This window comes from Anthonomus grandis, chromosome 3 (genome assembly GCF_022605725.1).
Source record: "Anthonomus grandis grandis chromosome 3, icAntGran1.3, whole genome shotgun sequence".
In the NCBI taxonomy this organism is placed as follows: Eukaryota; Metazoa; Arthropoda; class Insecta; order Coleoptera; family Curculionidae; genus Anthonomus; species Anthonomus grandis.
The window spans coordinates 11,389,656-11,411,907 of record NC_065548.1 but is presented as its reverse complement, the minus strand read 5'-3'; the positions used below and the strand labels follow the sequence as shown (position 1 = coordinate 11,411,907).

The 22,252-nt window shown below is 33.2% G+C and overlaps 3 protein-coding genes across 4 annotated transcripts in view; 2 read left to right on the top strand and 1 right to left on the bottom strand.

Annotated features, from left to right (window-relative positions):
* The window catches only part of LOC126734082 (intermembrane lipid transfer protein VPS13C-like), a 28,475-nt gene extending 22,703 nt beyond the window's left edge, over positions 1 to 5,772 (top strand). The window contains exons 37-42 of the mRNA XM_050437591.1: positions 102 to 261; positions 1,448 to 1,742; positions 3,771 to 3,958; positions 5,165 to 5,307; positions 5,364 to 5,490; positions 5,549 to 5,772. Coding sequence (XP_050293548.1) covers positions 102 to 261; positions 1,448 to 1,742; positions 3,771 to 3,958; positions 5,165 to 5,307; positions 5,364 to 5,490; positions 5,549 to 5,686 — 1,051 coding nt within the window. The 3' untranslated portion in view covers positions 5,687 to 5,772. The remainder of the gene's footprint in view (positions 1 to 101; positions 262 to 1,447; positions 1,743 to 3,770; positions 3,959 to 5,164; positions 5,308 to 5,363; positions 5,491 to 5,548) is intronic.
* Positions 5,773 to 5,811: 39 nt separating this feature from the next.
* On the bottom strand, positions 5,812 to 10,147 carry LOC126734083 (charged multivesicular body protein 5). Its single transcript, XM_050437592.1, has 5 exons — positions 9,969 to 10,147; positions 9,677 to 9,855; positions 6,441 to 6,579; positions 6,155 to 6,385; positions 5,812 to 6,098 (listed from the first exon to the last, which is right to left on the bottom strand). Exons 1-5 carry the CDS (start codon positions 10,035 to 10,037, stop codon positions 6,045 to 6,047), a joined length of 672 nt encoding a protein of 223 aa, XP_050293549.1. The 5' UTR covers positions 10,038 to 10,147; the 3' UTR covers positions 5,812 to 6,044.
* Positions 10,148 to 15,906: 5,759 nt separating this feature from the next.
* LOC126734326 (uncharacterized) overlaps positions 15,907 to 22,252 on the top strand; it is a 28,726-nt gene continuing 22,380 nt past the window's right edge. For both annotated transcript variants that reach the window (XM_050437902.1, XM_050437901.1), the window contains exon 1: positions 15,907 to 16,236. The gene's annotated coding sequence lies outside the window, so the exon portion shown is untranslated. The remainder of the gene's footprint in view (positions 16,237 to 22,252) is intronic.

The window sequence follows — 22,252 nt, the reverse complement described above, 5'->3', positions numbered from 1 at the left end:
TTCAATGAATGGTTAGAAGGCAACATTTCCCTTATTTCATTGCTTGTCCAGATATCTTTAACCTGTTTTTGTATAAAATACGAGTATGCATTTGTTTTTAGAATAACGTGTCTGGAAGGCGGAGATTCAAACGAGAACATTTACAATATCTTGCTGACTATGGCGGACCACGTGGCCAATAGGTTCTTGCAGCAGTACTATTCGCAAGTATTGGGACTTCAGGTGCTGGTAAACAGTTTCGATAGACAGGCAAACGTAAAGGTAATAATAAATAATTTATGTTGGTTGAGTTCGTTCTTGCCCCGTTATAAAACATCAGTCGGGTTTCACGCTGCAGGAATCCAGAAAACTATTTATTCTTTATTATGATCTTTCGGAAGTGATCAAGTATATGTCCTATTCGGGTGCTTTTTTTTTTCTTTACCTTAACAGAGCATATTCTACCTAATGGTACAAAGCAAGAGCAGTTGAAAAGCTCTTGATGAAAGGAGGCGCAATATGATCAGCGTGCATCCACATATCTCCCTTATCTTTAACAATCTGCTTTCTATCAGTTGTATAGGAATCAAGCCAAGGCATGACAACAGAAGACCACTTAATATCATAGGGATCAAATTTGTCATTAGCAGAGTATGATTGATTCTGTCAGATGCCTTGGAAAAATCGATGTAAATACAGTCTATTGCATTATCATTCTCCAAAGCATTCGAAAGGGATCTCTCATATTTTGGTTAATAGTAACAGATAAACCACTAGAAAAGCCACGTTGTTGTGTGATATTGACATTTTTGACTTTAGTATCACTAGTGATTCAGTGAGCAGATTGCGAAGTGATATAATACAGAAATTGGCTTATAATTAGTGATATCACTTTGCTCTTGTAGATGGGTGTGGCAAACGCAATTTTCCAATATAGAAATATACCTATCTAGTCCAGGGTTTCTATTTTTCTAAAGACACCAAGATCGTAAGGACAAAGTGCTCACTTCTCTAATTTGGTAAATGTAAACTTTGAGAATAGACCATCACTGTGAGGATTACTCATGGAGGAGTATAATATTCAAATTGGAAAATATATTGCTGGAAAATTAACAGATATTCAGAACGTGTTATTATGATAATTACTTGGGCAAATTGGATAAAAGAAAAGAGAGAAAGGGTTTTAGGAACTTATGGTAGACCTTCAAGTTTTAAAACCTGTAATATATGATGATTTGCTAAGTTCCTCTCTGAGTCTTGAGGTTTCTGGATAAACGTGAAGACTCCTATCTTATTAGAGTAGAAACCGGCTGCTAAAGTAAATCTGCACTAGAATGAAAAAAGCAATAATCCATATCAAGTCAAAGGCATCACTTATTTCACAAAAATAACTACAAATACGTCAGTTTAAGTTAGATGCCTTATACTCTACATTTTCTCATCATTTTAACAGTATATTTTCTTTTAGCTTCCCACTTTAGATCCGCCATATACAGCATCCATAATTTTCTACGCATGTCAATGTCTCCTAGGCCACGTGTCGATGTCGCCAGCCGCAATAGAAACTTGCATCTTAGACGTTTTTCCGAACTTAAATCTGGAAAACTGCGTGTTTGGTAAAAATAGCATCAGAAAAAGAGGGAGCGAAGCTGCGAGCGATAAAGAGGACTGCGTGCTACCAAAAATTGTCGCTCAAAGTGCTAAACATTTTGAGCTGGCGGTACCGCTTGCATTGGAGCAGTTGTTTGTCAAAAATTACGGTGGTAAGTAGTTCATAATTAATTTTAATCGTATTTTAAGAAATTTTTCTCTGGTACAATATGAAATGGAACGAATCGAAAAACGATATTCCAGAGACGTAAAAAAGGAATAACATGTTTTTGCATGTAAGATTCTTAGTCTTTTTCTTTAAATTGCCTTAAAATATTACATGAATAAACTAATATGTCAAGGAACGGAAATGAATTTATTGTCTTTTTATTGTATCTTCTAGAAATAAGAGATCAATTAATAGTACATAGTGTGTCCAAAATTGTTGACGCATGTATTACAATTTCGAATAGGTTTTTCTCTAACTCTAGTTTCTATTATCTAAGGTTAGATATAGAAAAATTATGGTTAAGAAATCGAAACTATCTAATCTCATCGCTTTGTCTCTCTAGCAGTCGATATATTTGGAACATATTCCGAGTCTATGGGTTTTTCAAATTAAATATTTCAAGAAAATATTAAGGAAAAGATTACAAATAGGGGAAGTCTTTATCTCCAAGAAAAATGCATGTAGGTCACTTAGGTAAATGTATTATGCATTTCGGCTGTGTAAACAGCCGTCATCAGATACTACAATAAAATACAGGTAATTCGAGACAGTTTTAAAAAAGAGCTTATTCGTTAAAACAATACAGACTTAGAACTTACCAGAACATTACAAACAACATATACGTTCACCAAATAAAACAAAAATTACCCGTTATCGGGAATAAAAAACAACAATAAATAGAAGAATTAAAATTAAAAACATAGTACAATAAGGACATCTACGATTCAAAATATAAAATTTATACTTAGGACGATACAGATTTCTACATATTAAAAGAAGGTACTATAAGGAACTATTATATATTAGCGTTGCGTTAAAGAAAAGATTTTAAATTTTGACTAATACAAATGTTAAAGATGAAAGAGTCAAAAACAATAAAGGTAAAAGTTATTTTCTAGGGCTAATTGAATCAAAAAAGCGTAAACTGTCAAACTTAGTTTGCTCATTAATGCATGTGCAGTCTGGGGAGTTTATGACCCTATTTATTTCAAATGCTTCCAACAAGTCCAATTGTAACCCTTCCTCACAAACATGCAGAACATCAGTGTTACGTCCCGGATCAAAATTATGCCCAGACTCTAATATGTGGTTCGCAAAAGGAGAATTAGTATTGTTATTAAAAGTATTTTTATTTCGCGTGATAAGTCTTAAATGTTCGTTGACTCTGACTTCAATTTTCCTTCCGCTTTGGCCGACATAACAGATGTCACATGATGGGTGGAAACAAGTTAACTTGTAAACTCCAGATCGGTGTGTTATCAGTATTTTATCTTTAGTGTTTACTAAATGTTTTGCCAAGTTGTTTTTGGTTTCAAAACAAATATTAGGTTTAGTGACAAATTCATTGGACTTAAAACACTGCGCGACACTAGAAGAGACGTTGCCAAAGTAAGTAATAGATCGATAACATCCGAGGGTATTGGGTTTACTGAGTAATGGTTTATTAAGTTTTTTGAAGATAAAGATTCTTCTTCTTGGAAATAAAGACTTCCCCTATTTGTAATCTTTATATTCACATTCTCCTACAAAATATGGACTTCTATTCAACTATTAAGGAAAAGTCCATTCTGAAGTGGAGTCAATATAAAATTGAAAAGTTGGTACGGGAAATTATTAAATGAATCTATTCTCCACAAATAAAACCTAATCCTCTAATTTCAGGAGCATTTGGGCAAGTGTTCTCGCCATCATTAGACTAGATTTACTTAACACACACACAAATTATAAACAATAACAAATAATACTCTTTGTTATTATTTTTAGCATTTTATTTGTGGAAAAAAGAATTCTCCTACCAACTTTTCAATTTCAAGAAAATGTTCAAATAAGTTTCTAATGCCTAAAATCTTATTGGAATATAACTCAGTCGGAATACAACAAGTTAATGTTCCTCTGTTGGTTACTGAGTTATAATTTATTAATGTATGTAATGAAACTTTAACGTCATGACATAAAATAGCTATGCTTTCAGGAAATATACAATGTGACGGAGAAATGTTCTTTAAAACATCCGGAAAGGCCCTTTTGTCCCTGATTACAAGGCATCCTGATGAAAAATCCGATTGCGTTGAGTTGGCGCGAGAGGCTCTGCGGAGAGCATTGATTTTAGGAGAGCCAATCAAAATCCACCAGAGGGTTACCAGATACAAAAATGTCCTGGTAGGTTTAATTAAGAATCCTGCTGTCCTAGAACCTATATTTAAGTTTACTAAATATAGGGATATTTTGCTAATAATAGGCAAAAGACTGCTGTTTCTTAAGCCTGAAATGCTCATTTGATTACCAATTTTAGGAATTGGATGAATATTTGCATGTTTTGAATTCATTGAGGCAGAATATGGCATGCAGTTGTCAAATATTTTTAATGATAAGCAGTCGCATCCATAAGCATTTGATTTGTTCAAATATGCTCTTTCAACAGTCAATAATTGAGTTAATATCGCTAAAGGTGTTTAAATCGTTAACTGTTAAAAAGTTACTGTTTATGTAGGATAAAATGTCCGGAATGATATTTTAGACATAAATCATCAATTTAAATACAAAAAGCCGCGCTTTAAGAATCTTAATCAAAATTATATATTGACGCAAAAAACTAAAAAATTTAATGCGTATAAAATGGCGAAGTTTAGTTTTTGGCTATTCTTAAGCTGAACCAGTTAATAATTTAAAAAAAGAGGTAATGCAAAGCAACAAAAAAAGTGATGTTAACAGAAGTATGATTAAATTAAGTAATAAATACGAAATTTTTTAAACTTAAGGCAATGTAAGCTAAAATTTCTAAATGAGGAGTCCAACGAATTATACAATGTGGTATTCCTGTGTAATATTATCTCATGGTTAAAAGATTTCCAAATCGCAGTTCACGGTTGTCTGTATTATGCAAAATATTGATGGATAAAGGTACAATTTTGTCAAGAAAATCGTAAAACGTTATGATGTTTTCCAGTGGCTGACAGATCAATTATTTTAATTGCTTGATTTTAGGTGAAACGTGTTCATACTTTCTTATTCCAAAAATATACAACAGTTGTTTACGATAATTTGTAGGCGATTCTTTAAAACTAAATCCAGACAAGCATAAATTAATATCTTAGCGGCTATAAGAATCTATATTTAACTAGAACCCGATAGCACGGACCGTTCATGCAACAAATCTAGAACAAGGATCATGTCTCATACCTTAACAGATTTCTTATATATTCTTTATCAGTAATTTTATATAAAAGTGATTCTTGTACCTTTAAACCTCTAATACAGATCATTCCCCTGTATGTTCACAAATTTCAATCACAAATTTCGTTTGTTGAATTTTTTGGAATATATTGCGCTAATAGACTATTTTTTTATTTACACTAATTTTCGTAGGGTCTCACACCGTTTTCCCCATGGGAATCCATGGGCCAATACTTGTTAGAAACAATAGGAAACTGTCGTCTATCAAACGACAGATATTGGGCACACGCCGCAATAGATAGGAGCGGCAAACATATTATTTTGGTGTCACTTGAGTAAGTTTAGAGAATTAAATTTGGCTTTATGATTAAAAATTACCTACCCTATACAGGCACGTTTTGAGAGCAAATAAAACGACACTATGGGGTTCCTGGGAAATCGAATGGATGGTAGATTTGGACGATATTAATTCTTTACCAATAATTAACTGTGTGGAGCTTATTTTGAATATGAGACAGGTCCCTACTTTTGAAATGTAACCAACTGTTTTTTGTGTGAAATAACTTAATTTTTTAGACCGAAAATTCCCAAGATGACCATCAAGTTAAAATAACCGGACCAAAGGAAGTTTTGGTGTGGCTTCACGAGAAGATCGAGCAAGCTATTATTTTAAGCATGGAAGACAAATCGTGGGCTCTTCCCGATCCCGAATAAACCATTTTATTTGTAAAATGTTTCATAGTATAAAAAATATATAGACAGAATAAAGAACGCCCTATTTTAGGATATTGTTGTTGCAACTTGTGTGTTTTTTTTAGGTAAAAATAATTCAATTGTCATCTTAATTAACAATTTATTTTAACAACTCTTATATAAAAAATAAATGAAGAATTAAAGGCTAACATTAGTGCATATATTAACCTCCTATGAACTAAAATGTAAAAATTGTTCCAGATGTTTCATATATATATATTTATGCCATCCATTGAAATCCTAAATATAACACAACAAAGACTGGCAAAATTTATATTTTAAAGCATATACATATTATCAAAAGCTATAGTAATCATTCCTAGTGTTTACTGGGTATTTGAGGCAAACCAAACTCATCAACTTGCACCCCATCCTAAAATAGATCATCATTCCTAACTAAAAACAGTCACTACAAAACCTCAAAATTACCTTATTAGTTCTACTTCCACTAGCTTCTGGTTTAGCATCAGGCACCTCAGGAATTTTTCCAATATCATCCAAATAGCTCTGGTCATCATCCAAGGCAATTTCATCACCTAGGGCATCTAATTCGGCAGCCAGTTCATCATCATCAAGCTCAGGTGTATTATAACTCCTCCCGAGGGCTTCTTGGACTTCATCCGCTTGCTCTAGCATATCTGCTAGCTCGTCTTGAACATCCTGTAGGAAATTGTTGAAGAAAACCAAGAAATTACTCAATCAAGAAATGCCTTACGTCAATATCATCAATATTGATCTTCTTAAATTCCTTTTTCATGGCTTTCATGCCATCTTTCATCGCTACTACTGTTGCCTGGGTGTCTTTTAGAGTTTGATGAGCAAAGTTCGCTTGTTCCATGTTAAAAGATTGACCCCTATAGAGTTAAAATGCTATAAAATATTAATTTTTGTTAGACGATTAAAGGAATGATATTTCAGCTACTTGATCTCATTTGTACCTACATATGGTTAAATTTTCAAAATTCTCCTACTTTCCAAGAAAATTATTAGAAACTAATCAAAAAACAAAGGTTTTTGGCATATTTTGCTTTGCAAAAAGTTAATATTAATAATTAATTGGGGTATATTATACAGGGTGTCTGGAATGTCAACGATAATACTGAAAGGGCTGATGGAGTGCGGACCCAGAAAAACATAAAATGACCTTAGTAAAAAATCTATGGTTTTCGAGATATTGGCACTTTAATGGCAGTCACCAAAATTGTACTCTTGGATCAGATTTTCGATTGTCATGCCTTAAAAATAGATATTTTTGAGATTTTTTTTTAGCTTTACAACACTGAATAGCAATTTTACTGATCAAAGACAACCATTAAACTAAAGAGCCAAAACATTTAATAGGACATTTATTCTAAAAGGAAGTATTACTTATTTTTATTATTAATACCTCAACTTTGATCCCTCATACTGGACTAAAAAATTGTACGGCAACCTGGCCAATACCTTATAAAGTTGGTTTATTAATTCTACTTTCAAAATTACCCAATATGTTTTAAAAAACGGTTTACTGTTTTTTACAGTAGTAGTAGTTTTTTTTTAGTTTGTTTACAGTATTCCATGAACTAACTACTTTTTTGTTTGTATCCTAACGTTTCTGTCACCTTTTGCTTTGGATTTGTTTTTGAGTTCATGTCTTGTGGACTGTATTTTCTGAGTTGTTTATTTTATTGGTTAATCATTTATTATGCCCTTGCCGTATACCGCAAAGAATATGCAAACATGCATCTCATTTATGGTGAAAGCAGAGGAAATGCTCTATCAGCCTTTATCAAATGAAAAAGGAGGAAAAGGAAATGCTCTATCATAACCTTTATCAAAAAATATCCAAATTTGGCCTGATATTCGTGTATTTATTTAATGTTCACCGCTCATATTCCGAATGCAGGATGCCTCATGCTCCTGTTCAAGAGGGATGCTTATATTTATTATTGCACGAGCAATCGATAGAAGAACAGGGATACCGATCGGTAGTCATGTTCAACGAGTGCAAAACCTACTGCCTCGAGACTACGAACCACGCCTACAATTTTGCCGCAGAATGTTGCAAAAAAAATCAAGAGGATCCGAATGTTTAAGAGAATATATTGTGGTCAGATGAGAGTATATTCATAAAAGATGGCTTTATGAACATGCATCATTTGCACACTTATGCGTTGGAAAACGTCCACTCTATTTGAGAAGAAAGATCGCAGTACCGATTGAAAGTAAACTTGTGAACCGGTATCTTGAACAGCAAGCTTATTTAGGTTTTTGTTAAAATGATCTACCAATTGTTTTAAAAGATGTTCCTTTGACCAGTCGCCGAATAACGTGGTTCCAAAATGATGGTTGCCCGGCACATTATGCCCATGAAGTTCGATATTTAAACCAAACTTACTTCAACAGATGTATCGGCCGACTTGGTCCAATTTTATGGCCTCCAAGGTTTCCAGATTTTTTTACTTAGGGTGCATAAAGGAATGGTTGACCAATAAATAAGATTGCTAATTTTGGCAGTGAATAAATGACGCAGCCCAAGACGCTGCCAGGAATGCAAGATGGATCAAAAGGTCATTTATTGAAAGATGCCACGCGTGCATTCGCGTTGGTGGTAGACAGTTCGAACATATTATTTGATTTTTTAAAACTTTTCTAAGTTGTAAGCTGAAAATATTTTTTGAACATAACATAATCAAAAATTTGTTTTATTTTTTTCATAGGTAGATTAGATTTATCTTTCACTCACAATAACAGTAAACCATTTTTTTAACCGTTTTACAAAGCTAAAAAAAATATCTAGTTTTAAGGCCTAAAAATCAAAAATCTGCTACAAGAGTAGGATTTTGGTGGCTTCCACTAAAGTGCCAATATCTCGAAAACCACCGATTTTTTACTAAGGTCATTTTATGTTTTTCTGGGTGCTTATGAGTTGCTCCATCAGCCTCTTCAGTATTATCTTTGACTTTCCGGACACCCTGTATAAAGTAAAAAATTATAATATATGGATTAGACCGTATAATAGCTATCTTTTTTTGTCATAATTAATTCTTTATTTCATTGGGAAAGCAATGGGATATTAAGGGTAAGCAGGAAAATAAATTAAAAAAGCCATTTAAAATAAAACAAATACAATAGAAAGACATTTTTTTACAATGCACATCACAAATATATTTATGCCTTCAAATTAATGCAGACAGTTAAGCCTCTAATCTTCTTTTGAGAGCTTTAAAGAATTATTGTATTTCTAAGGCATAACAGTAAACAATGAAAACTGACCTCAGTTTAAAAGATATATTTATTTGCTAACAAGTGGTGTCTGTAATTCTCTTTGTGCTTTAATATCTAATCTATTTTCTTTTTATATTTTTTTTATTTTGTTTATTTTAGGCTTACAATATTTTATATGATAGTGACACCACCTTTCTATTTGAGTAAGCTGGTATAGGTTTTAATAATTGTGATTTAATCTTTTTTGTCTCAAACCCACATACTTCTTGCTAAACATAATAATTATATTTTTTATAGGCAAATAAAATATTCTGAATATGAATTGAATTTGTATATCTACTTTTCTCTTTTTCAAATAATGCTAAACACACACAAAATAATTTCTTATTAAAATTTTTGCAAAAAGGATTTTGTGTATTTTAAGTGTTACTAACTTTAACGTATGTGGGTAATATCTTTAAAACTTTATAATTGTGTTATCTTCTGCAAAAAGTAATCATTTATCGCAGCAGAGACAAATTGCAAATCAAATAACCATAATTCATTTAAAACTCATAACGAAGACTAAAAAGAAGTTAAGTCAATTAAGCTTTTCATATGATAAACCTCAGAAACAAAACTAGATTAGTTCTGTTTCTGGACAAATTTCACGAAGATAACACTGTTGGAAAAAACTGCTTGTTAATAAGAGAATAGATACTCTTTCATCCAAACCAAAATAGTTCACATATTTAATAGTCTTACCTAAGATTATCGAGCTGGTTTTCATAGAGTTTCTTCTGTTTGAGAATACGAAGGGCTTTAGCCTTGACAGCATTCTTGGCAGGACCCTCACGCATCTTGGACATTTGGTCTCTAAACTTTCGCAAGTCATTTTCTAAGGCATTTATTTTCTTTTCTACACCTTCAGCCCTTTGATCCACCTGGAAAATATTGATTATCAAATAAACTGTGTAATTACTGCTAATAAATAGCAACTGACGCCATGATAACGTAAATTATGCAAAAAAAAGATTTTATGGTCCAGGATACTTACCCCAGCAATACAGTCTGTGATACTCGGGCCGGGCTCTTTGGGTTTACCTTTACCAAATAGGCGATTCATCTCTTTAAGAGATAATTAATTTCAGAAATGGCAGGGTTACAAAGAAATGATAATAAAATTATGACTATTTTTGTTTATTAGTTTGTGATGACTAATTTTTTGTTTTTTTTTAGGTTAGGCTAAATGTCACTGTCACTGTCAAACTACATATTAAAGCTGTTTCTATATGGCGGCGATATTTTGCGCCGAAAATCGCAATCTAAACTAGTTTTATCGCAGCTATAAACACGAATAACGATAATTGTTAATTATAAGATCGTTTTCTAGTATTTGCAGACAAGGATCTTTACTAGTTGTCAGAAATTTCTACTTAACAGTTCGTTAGTCTTAAAACCTACTCCACGCCTTGATAATGCAAATTCGCAAAATCGTGTCGTGAACTGATTTTTTTATGAACATTCTTCAGTGATTAAAGTTTTCAGTTGTTAAGATACTCTATTAAATTTAGGAGCCACATATTATATATCCCATATTATAATTATTTGACGAGCACGAAATAGTAAAATAAAATTCAAATTTGGCGTCTTACACAGTTTTTAAACTTGCCACCCAATGTCATTTTGCGCATATCCTTTTCCGTTTATACCTGCCATCGCTACAAACGAAGCCCATCTCAGACGAATACGTATTACGGCTTAGTATATAGGCATAACAATTTGGTCCAATTACAAGCCGAGTAGAAGATATATTTTGTACTAGCTACTAATTATCCCAGGTTCCAGGTTGTTTCCACCTATACAGATTTCTCGAAAGATTTTGATCGGATCGATCATAAGATTCTCTTAGGCAAACTGAAGGATTTAGGTTTAGCGGATCCTTTTAAGAAAGACCTCAAGTGGTCAATCTTACAGGCTCTATGATGCTCGTCTACAAGATGATCTTTAATAATTTTCTAATTGGTGTGATTTATATCCAAGTATTATTTTCTCAAGCAGTTGGTTTTTAAAGTTGCCTTTTAGCCGCACCAAGGTTCTGCAATAGTCATTGGCTTGCTTGATGGAACTATTTAGGTTAAATTTTGTGCTAATAGGAACTAGGAACCTTAGGTATATTAAAAATCTAATTAGTTCTAGTCAAGTGTCAACAATAACGTTGTTATGGCCATAAACGAGGGCTTGCTGGTTTTGAGATAATAAGGTTTTGGAGAGGTTATATTTCAGCATTAATTTGGCAATCAAAATTCCAATATAGAACGATTTTAGCATTAAAATTACCTATTCAGAACTATATGGTCTTGAATCAATTGCCTAACTATTTGGCACTTTATACGGCCTATTTCGGAAAATATAGCATTTTTTAACACCTAAAGGACTTGCTAAAAGTCGATTTTAGCATTAAAATTACCTATTCAGAACTATATGGTCTTGAATCAATTGCCTAACTATTTGGCACTTTATACGGCCTATTTCGGAAAATATAGCATTTTTTAACACCTAAAGGACTTGCTAAAAGTCATATGGATAATAAGATAACTTTATGGGATAAGGTTTAACCAACTAGTCACAATAAAACACAGTTTGCGGACGGTCGCGACTATTAAATCCTACGTCATTTATTCTTAGAATACAGGGATGTCTTGGCACAAAATTGTAAGAACTGGTAATTTTAAAAGAAAAGTGAAGCGAAATTTCCAACGAATTACAACTGGTCAGGTAAATATGACAAATAAAATATTGACAATTTTGCTAGATTATAACGTAAAAAAAAATTAGTTTGCAATAGATACACCGAAAGAAGATAATTCTCGTAATTTAACTGATGGCGGTCTTGGCATTGAACCTGGTCCTCTAGAATCAGATATTCACGATGCCAGTACCAGTGGCTTAACAGAAAAACAAAAATATGAAGTCCAATACTATACAATTTTTAAGTTTTAAATATTTAAAAATCTGCTTTTTATATGTATTATATTTTTGTATTTATTAAATTTACTAATAAAAAAATTCAAAATTTATAAAGAATATAAATCTAAACATAAATTACCTTTATTGTTGAAGCTTTTTTTTTTAACTTTAAAAAGTCAAAACCTATTAAAAAAGAGTAAAATGAAATAAAAAATGTAATTTGTTATGACTAGTGTTGTGAACGTTCACGACTTATTCGTGACGTTTATCCTCAACAGCACGAATAAGCATGAATCCGAACGTTACTCAAAAATTTAAACGATTCCATAGCGTTAGCGTTAATATTAAGTATAAACGGTCCTTTAGCAACAAGGTGTTGATTTTCGGGGATTCACATCGTATTAATTTATTGGAAATACATACAATCTTACAATCATTATATGTCTTCAATTTTTTTGTGGTGCTAATATACTTTGAATTGAAATATTGCATGGGTGTGTTAAAAGAAAAATGATTTGGTACTCATAACCTCTAAACTTGCAACAATCTGTATTTATCTTTATCAAAATCGCTTTGCCTATCTTTATTATATGAACTAAATTGAACTTACCTTTTTATGTACCTAAATACAGCCCTGTATGCAATTTGAATGATAAAAAAATACACTTTTACTTTCACAGTAACTGGAACCACCAAAACCAAACGCAAACTGAATTGCAATAAAGAAGACTCAAGAAATCCCGCGTAGTAATAAATAATGCCAATAGATCCTACTAAATGCCTAAAACCCATTTATTGAAATTCGCCCAGACTTTGCCAGCTAATTGGTTATTAAAAGTGGCCTATAAGTCCTGGAAGATGCTAGTTAGCACTGTTTTAGCTTTTTTTAAAACCCACTGGCATTTTTCTGATACTTACTTAAGTTATTATAGCAGCTTAAAAGCATATCCTGCTAGGCGTCCATTTTGAAGAAAAAATGTAATTGTTCCACTTTTATAAGCTATTCAAATACAGGCAAAAATAATGTAATATGTAAACAATTTAGATAATGTATAAAGACACTGGAGCATTTAAGACATATTATCACTAAAGCATCTCAGAAATAAAAATATATTAGTTTTTTATTTTTTTATTGGCACTGAATAATGTTTAATTTGTAAGATATCAAAGGCGCGCGTGTTTTACAGTTAAATTACACCCAACTTTTTCAAGAAACTGGTGTGCGCAATGAAAATCGGTCATCTATTCCAGTATAATATATTTTTTTCTAAAATAAAGTCATACTTACTGAAAATGTCGCCATTGCTTTTTATTTTGGCGATGGCTTATTTTTACCCTGGCTGTATCATATTTAAAACTAAAAGGTCAGATTTTTATACTTTGGTATCTCTGAAATACCATATTTAAAACTAAATGGCAAAATTTTAATACTTCAATATGTATCTGAAATGCCAAAAGCCGGCCAACAGGCCAAACTATATAACCACCTAAAAGTCTAAAAGGACTTTGCTAAAGGGTTGTAAACAGGTAGGCGTAAAAGCTTTCAGGTTCTACACAGGTTACTTTTAGGCATCTTCGGGTTCGATAAAGGTTATTTCTATTAGCTATATAGGTTCTGTGATATGCGATCTGGTTTCAAATTGGCCAGGGCCTATTGGGCCTTTTTTTACAACAGGAGATTATGCGGGCTAATAAATAACGTTGTTTGTGCTTAATGGCATAATCAATAATTTTTCTTAAACAGGTTCTAGGAGTTATTTATAACCTTTTTAGAACCTAAATTGTTACATCACTTGGTACTACTAAATGTCAAAAAAATACTTTTTCGAGGCAGAAAAAATTTATAAATCTCATTTACTCAATAAATAATTTTGTAGTTGACTCTAAAACAGAAGTTTCGGATTTTGAAATCTGAGTAAACTCAAAATAATCATTTGAGAGCCACATCAATAATGTAACAAATAGGGCAACAAAGGTGCTTGGTTTTATTCAGAGGTCAAGTGCTGACTCGTCTATGTTTACTTTCAGAATGCTTTTCTGCTCCCTTGTATGGATCAGTTGTTTGGACCCCACCTTGCAATTGTTACATTGAGCAGCTCAAAAAAGTTCAGAGTAAATTTTTGAGAATGTATTCCGTTGATAAATAAATAAATAAATAATTCAGAAACCCCTTGATATTGTGTATTGTAGACTGATATACGCTTCGAAAAATTACGATTAACATGGTTACAACGGATAAGTGTATGCCTTGTTAGCACAGATCAATACCAAAGTTAGACGAAGGCTTGAACAGTTGAAAAAGCGTGCTGAAACCTTGAAGACATGTTCTTGGAATGTTTCTTTGGAAATGTTCACATAATAATTGCTAATGAAATTCTATGACGAATAGACCAGACATATGAAAAAAAAAACAATGACATGAGACACATTGGCCTCATGAGTTTGAGCATTCCTTTGGAATTTACGGGCTATACAGAACTTTAAAACAAAAATCTAAAAAAATATGCTATTTTATGCAGTTTGTAGCGACCCTGATTTCGATACGCCGAAGAACGAATTAACCCAAGCATACCTATAATTACCGAGTTCCGATTACCGCACATATAATAGTACAATTGTATGGTGTCAATAAAGTTCTTCGTCTAAAATACTTATATATTTATATTTATCAGTCAGTGTAATTTAAAAAACAGAACCATTGACCCCTTACAGGTAATAAACAACATAAGCCATTATTAAAAGGACCGTAATAAATGACCATCGTAGCTTCTTCGAATGAAAAGAGAAAAATAGTGCAGATAACGATTGGCTTCATGTTTTACGGGGCCCATTAAGAGCAATTATTTCTTCTTCTATCCGTCGTATACAGCGTTATGTCATTATGTTGTTAAGCACTGGATTTTTTGTCGGTTTCTGATATATAATAACAGTAGTGCGATCTAAAACGCAGGATAAAATATTAACAAACTGGGTCGCAAAATTCTAGTGACGAGGACGAAATTGAAAACCCCATCGCCATCGTCTTAATTTTCCCAGCGGGCTCGAGTGGCAATAAGATGATCGCCCAGTACTTCTGCGTAACCGACGATTTTGAACGGGTAAAACATGTACTGGGCATGGGAACGGACCAAATGCATGAATCTTTCTTCAAAGCTTGTCTAAACTAATGACTCCCTATTTCCGGAAAAGTATGGGTAAACTTCAATTCTGGTAAAACCTACCAGCTGACCCCGGTGACACCGTGATCGAAAGTTCGCGATGTGATTATGTGGTCTCAGGTTTGATCCTAGCTGGCCATGGTTGTCTTTACAAAGAAAAATCAAAAGAGCCAAAACTAATCTAGCCGGTAGTCGACCCAAGTCCATTGCAATTGAGGAAGAAGAAACTGCCACACTGTAAATTTTATGGAATATATTATGATAAGAAAGATATTATCAGATTTGATGTTGTACGTAAATTTTACTTTTTAAGAAACCCCATTAAAAGTATTCACAATAGTATCAGATCTGAGGATCTCGTAGGACACTCTATTTTTCTTATCCAATAGCTCAAGTAAGCACATCAAGTAAGCACAAATAGATACCAATTACTAGATAGTGTTACCTCCTTGGAAAATAAATGGTTAACTTATAATAATAAAGCGAAAAAATTATTATTACCAGCTAATGAAGCCTTAAAGAAGTGTGGTCACAACACATTATTACACGTTACTTTTTTGATGATGCTGACAAGTGAATCACTTTTTTAATCATTAAAGGATTGAATGATGCGATTGATTCTCCCGAAAATCCAAAATGTCACTAGGTACAAGCTTGTGACATGATGAACGTGCCAACCAGTACCAACTGTGTATATTACATAATATTAACCAAAGTACGATCCATGCAAAAGGTCCGAACCCGCACCAACGAACACTCTTTAACCGCATCAAGAGGAAAGACCGTTTCCTAAGCAAAATGTTGTAGAGAGAGGGGTGGCATTCAGCATTCCATCGCGTCAAGGTTCGTCGTGTATTAGTTCTTCGGCCGGTACCGGCACCAAAGAGTGGACAAGAACCGAGTAAGAGGTCGTACCTACCGTTGTCAGACAAAGACAGAACCGCACCGCATGGACCATTTTCGGAGCTTCTTCTTTTATTCGGTGTGCGTGTGTATTTAACAGTTTCTTAAGAAGATCAAGTGTTGTGTACCTGTAACTAAAATGGCACCGATGTTGAGGAATTCTTGAAAGGTTGAAAGTGCCACGGCTGATGTTATTGTTGTTCTGTTTTTCGACTGGTTTATACCGCGTTGGCTTGTTATGGAATTTAGAACATTTCAATGAGTTGTAGCATCTTTGATCAGTACCCTTAACAGGTATGGTTATTGTACCATTTGCTAAAATATAAATCTTCATATTTTAACAAATGGTTTTATCAACAATGCAGATAATATTAAGAGGTCGTAACCATAACTAAAAATGTTGTTTAAGTCACTATTAGACATTTCATTGTTGATTAGTTCTATTATGGTTGCAGAATGCACTCTATCAACCATTATATATTCACGTGTTCACAACTTACTTTTAAAAATGTTGTTATTGTTATAGATTTGGCAAACGACCTATATTACGCCCTAACACCAGTTAAGGACAAGCTGCTTTTAGCTATTTATTTTATTATCAGAGTTTTTCCTTCAAACATGCTTGTTCAAATCCAGTCATTTGCAAATGCTTATTTAAGAAAATATTGCACAAAATCCGACTCGAAGGACCAAATGACAAATTATATCATGCAAACCTCATATTATATCAATTAATTAAGAGTTTTGTCCTAGAATATAATCTTAAGTGGTAATGGCAACAAAATGTTATATACCGGAAGTCTAAGCATATCAGACACCTTTAATGAGTTTTTTATAGACTCAGTAAACTCGTTTAAGATAAATTATTACTGAGACTATATTTATATGGATGGCTTGTGGCCTCATTTGCACTAGAAGGCTTCTTGAAAGTTTCAAGCCAGAAGCTAATTTACTAGTTTAATGATACAAGCCGTTTAAACATGCTTGTGATAAGAAAATTCTCTTCCGCAACAGAGTGTCCTTCCACAAGGATGTGTCGTATATGCAGGGTGGCCCTAATTCAACCCTCATTATCGGAATCTGGAAAACCTCTGGAAGCGGTAGAGTTCTCTCAAGCTCTCAAAGCTGCGTAATTTGATGGTTAGCAAGATGATTTCTTGGAATTTAGAATATTCAGATTACTATGGCAAACACCGGAAAAGACGACGAATTGTCAGAAAATATAAGAATATTCACATTAATCACACTTTATTGGAGCCACTTTTTTCTCAAGATGATGTTTTAAAACATAAAATCTGACGTTTAGTCTTCCTGAAACCACCATCAAGTACTTTTCGGAATTGTAACCAAGAATCTTGAGTTTAAACCGTTATTAAAGTTCAAAATGTATTTAAATCTAGTCGTTGCTTCTAGTGGTATCAGGCAAACTATGTTTTGATGTAAAAATTGCAGTTCCAATTGTAAAAATGTGATTTTCAACAGAAATTTAATGGAAAAAAGGTTTTTGCGATAAATTATTTTACAAGTATTATAGGGTATTTCATGATTCCGGAATATTATACTAAAATCCCAAATTTAAAAGTCTAAAATGATTATTTGATTAACGGCTCGATTTGTATAAAGCGTTTTAGAAAAACTTTAAATCCACGTAGTTTCATTCAACAAAAATCCATGAAAAGGAAAATAAAAAATACTTTAGTAATTTGCAACAAATATCCAAACAGGCTTAATCAAAAAGCTAATATTTATGTGGGAACCTTTCGGTACCATTGACGACCCACCTGTTGTACCCATTATCAGAGCAAAATTCAAAAGTCTCATGCTTTAACCAAAATCATTGACATAACCGTCACGTACAGAAAAATATAATAACGATGGGTCAAAAAAGTGCCCCAGGAGGGCCTCACCAAAAACGGCGTGAAAATATTTCTTTTATTGACACAAAAGGTCTTTGCCTCGATTTTGTGTGCTACCTGCTAAAGAATTTGTTTTTTTTTTGGTAGAAAATAGAGAACTTTAAGCGTTTCTAGGTCCTTTGAAGATTTAATAAATAGCTTTTGGTTCTGTACTGGATCAATTGTGTTTTCACATTCATGCGTAAAGCACATATCAATGGATATTTGGTTTTTTGGGGATTTAAAACTGTAAAGCTTTATTAAATTAAGAATGAGTAAGAAAAGAACGTCGAGGAAAACCAAATTAAATTCATACCTTGTCTTCTTTTTCACCTGATTATACATATGGCATAGGAGGTACTCATATTAACCAGTTTCTGTTCCCATTGACTCTTTAATTCAAATAGATATTCTATTCCTATTCTCATTTCCGCAAGTTAATACCATCCTTTATATGTGTATTCACAACAGTATATCTTTTTATGCGGCAGTTTACATGTAATTTTGCACTAAACGCCTTTAGTTACGGGAACTGGAAATAGCTGGAATTATTTTATATTAGAGCTTCTTTTCTCGGATTCCCAAGCCATTGAGAAACGCGAATTAATTAATAATCGTATAGGTAAATAGTTACTTATTATACAGGTTACTTTTCAAAGTCGAACCATTTATTATAACTGCTTGTAGGACTCGTCAAAAGGAGTTGATATACTTATATAAAATATATATTTAGTTAATGAAAAAAATAATAATAAAGCGATTGAAAGAAGCTAAATTTTGTGATAGTTTAATGTTAATTGAAAGTATTGTATTTCTTAGTTTAGAGCATCTTAGTAATTTTAATGAAAAAAAAAATTCTGAATCATTATTATTGTTTCAATTTCAATTTCAATGATCTTTTATTTATTTTTCCCCTAAAATATTTATCTTAATGATTTAGAATTATTTCTTTAAATTAAAAAAATATCCTTTTAAGTTAATGACATATCTTGAAATGGACAAAAATGGTACGGAATAAAAATTTACAAATCGGTTCGTGCATCAACTTAACTTTAGGTATATTATAAACTCTTTTTGTAATTTATAAATATTCTTTATTTAAAATTTCAATCTTTAATGTAACGGTTTTATAGGTGAACATTTTTAAGAGAATGCCTTTTTTTAAATGTTTATTTAATAATGAATATTTAATTAAAATGCACATAAAATAATGTTATATATTTTTTTATTATGGCATTTTTTATTATATAAAAGCTATTGTTATTTTTGTATCTAATTTATTATTATTATTATTATTATTATTATTATTATTAGCAAAGAAGAAATGTTAATGAAAGTAAAAAATAATTTTAAGCTTAGCAAAAAGCATAAAATTATTATGCTTTTTGCTAAGTCAATTGGACGTCGAGTCAAATAAAACTCAAGTTTTAAGTTTTAATATTGTCGACGTTTTGGCCTATATTAGGCTATCCTTAGGGAACTACAAGTTCTTCAAGACTTGCTTTTACGCTCTTGTGAGAGAATGTGCACAGATATTTATTTAATATACAATACCGCCTATTTCAATTTTTATCTGGTTTAATGCAATATTGGTGATTTACCGCATATTTATAATTTTTTCCATACAGTTTACTTATTTCCCATATTACAAAACCTTGGTTATACACTCGCCGGTACAAAATTCCGCCACCCTGAAATATTGGCCAAGTTTGATGTTTTATAAATTTTTTATTTTTTATCAGATTCTCACGATTTTGCCATCAGTTTTTAGATACATTTGTTGTGATTTTTTTAAAATCATTTTGTAAAGTAGCATTTTTCGATTAGACTATATTATACAGGAGTAAAACAAACTGTTGTTTTTTCTCGTAATTTCAAAAGACCCTGTAGGTAAATTAAGGTGGATAATTCTGTTTACATACTGTTCCTTGTAATCTTTGATGTATTCTAAACATTTCGATTTTTGATTCATTCCATTATCTCATTTCTGCTGCGAGCTGCAATTTTTTTATTAAAACGCTGATTTGAAGCGTAATTTTATTAGGAGAAACAAACACTAGGTATATCATAAAGTTAATTAAAAAAAAATTCAATAGCGTGTATTTCCTCCTCTCGCAGCAATAACAGCTTGCAGTCTTCATGGCATCGAATGAATAAGGTTCCTTATTCTTTCTTGAGGAATAGCCTCATATTCTTCGATCAGTGCTAGTCGTAGTAAGTCTTGCAAGGTTTGTGGTTGTACAGGACGACGACGAACGGCCCTTTTAAGTTGATCCCAAAGATGTTCTATTGGGTTGAGATCCGGGCTACATGCGGGCCATTCCAATCTTGGGAGTCCAACTTCATCCAGATATTCGCTCACTACATGTGCAACGTGAGGTCTAGCATTATCATGCATTAATGGAAATTGGTTCCCAATGAATGGAGCAAATGGGACAATAATTTTCTTGATATATATGAACGATTTGCTAGGAACCACTGTCAATCCAATCTACGGCTTTGCGGACGATAGCACACTTATTTCCACATTTAAGTCCGCTTAACCAACGACAGCCGCAACTTCTCAGAATCTTAGGCAGCAACAAGTAGCTTCAACCAACAACGATATTAGAGCAATCTTGGAGTGGGGCGGTAACAATCTGGTCAATTTTAACGCTAAAAAAACGCAGGCTGCAGTATTTACGATGAAGACTAACGTTGGTGGCCCGGAGCTGGTTATGGCAGGGAAAACATTGCCAATGAAATCATCTTTACATCTTCTAGGAGTCGAAGTCACCAACAGTGTGTCCTGGCATGACCACGTTGCCGAGATTGCTAGGGCAGCTTCCAAAAAACTCGGAGTGCTTTTCAAAACGAAAAAACTGTATACACCAGAACAGCTGCTGACTCTTTATAAGGCTCAAATACGCCCTTCCCTCGAGTATTGCTCGCATGTCTGGAGCTCTGCACCCAAGCATAGTTTAAAGCTGCTAGATTCTATACAGAAGAGAGCTATTCGTCTTATCGACAAACTAGAACTGACAAAGAGTCTGGATAGCCTGGAGCACAGGAGAAAGGTGGCTGCTCTCTGTTTATTCTACCGTTATTATCACGGTAAGTGCTCCTCTGAGCTGGCAGGCCTGATTCCACCCAGGGCTGTTCCGGCAAGAAGGACGCGTCTAGCAGTTGCGGCTCATCAACATCGAGTCCACCTGCCTACCCCAAGGACGTCGCTGTATCGGGACTCATTCATCTGGAGAACATCCTCTTTGTGGAACGGGCTTCCACCTCACATATTTTCCGATGCATACAACCTGCAGCGATTCAAGATAAATGCCCACAAATATCTTCACGCAAGCACCACTCCAAGAGTGACATAGGACTTTCCTCTTGTGCTTGTGTTTACCATAAAAAAAAAAAACTTCTTGAAGGATTTCCTCAATGTAACGGTGGACGGTTAGAGCTCCATTTTTAATAAATACAAGATTGGTGCGTGCTTCGGTAGAAATACCCGCCCAAATCATGACTGAACCGCCACGATATGAGATTTGTTCTGAAATGGTGCAGTCAGCATATCTTTTATTTCTACGTCTGTATACCCGCTCACGACCATCCGGGTCCTTAAACAAACAAACCAAACAATCCTTAAACAAACCCTGGATTCATCTGTGAATAGTACGTTTGCCCACTGTTCTAGAGTCCACTCAAAATGCGATCTTGCAAACCTCAGTCGGTGTTGTCGATGCCGAGGAAGTAATTGTGGACATCTTGCTGGCCTTCGTGAATAAAGTCTAGCTTCTGCTAATCTTTTACGTATCGTTCTTTCACTTACACTCACTCCATGAAGTATTCGCAAGTCATTTTTTAGATACACAGTAGTAGATCTTCCATCTCTTAAAGAACTAATGGTGACAAAGTGATCATCAGCTGCAGTGGTCATTCTCCTTCTGCCAGAACCTAGATTCCAGGCATATATTCTGCAAAAATTTGCAGCAGGGTCTTTTGAAATTACGAGAAAAAACAACAGTTTGTTTTACTCCTGTATAATATAGCCTAATCGAAAAATGCTACTTTACAAAATGATTTTAAAAAATCCAACAAATGTATCTAAAACCTGATGGCAAAATCGTGAGAATCTGATAAAAAATTAAAAATTTATAAAACATCAAACTTGGCCAATATTTCAGGGTGGCGGAATTTTGTGCCGGCAAGTATATTTCCATCCAATTGACTTAGCAAGAAGTATACACATATTTTGGATCACAAAAAACCGCAAATTTTACGTATGAATTTGTTGTTAATTTAAACTTATTTAAAAAAAAATAAATGTTATTTAGTACTTAGGATTTTGGAAAAAAAGGTTGAAATGTAGTTTAAAAAAAAAATCAACTGGAGCTGTTGATTCAAAAAAATGCAATAAAAATTAGCAAATTTTT

Coding starts and splice junctions, on each gene's coding strand:
- LOC126734083 (XM_050437592.1), bottom strand. CDS start 10,037: ATGAATCGCCTATTTGGTAAAGGTAAACCCAAAGAGCCCGGCCCGAGT. Junction 6,580..9,676: donor AACCAGCTCGATAATCTTAG/GTAAGACTATTA, acceptor TTAACTCTATAG/GGGTCAATCTTTTAACATGG. Junction 6,386..6,440: donor TCAATATTGATGATATTGAC/GTAAGGCATTTC, acceptor AATTTCCTACAG/GATGTTCAAGACGAGCTAGC.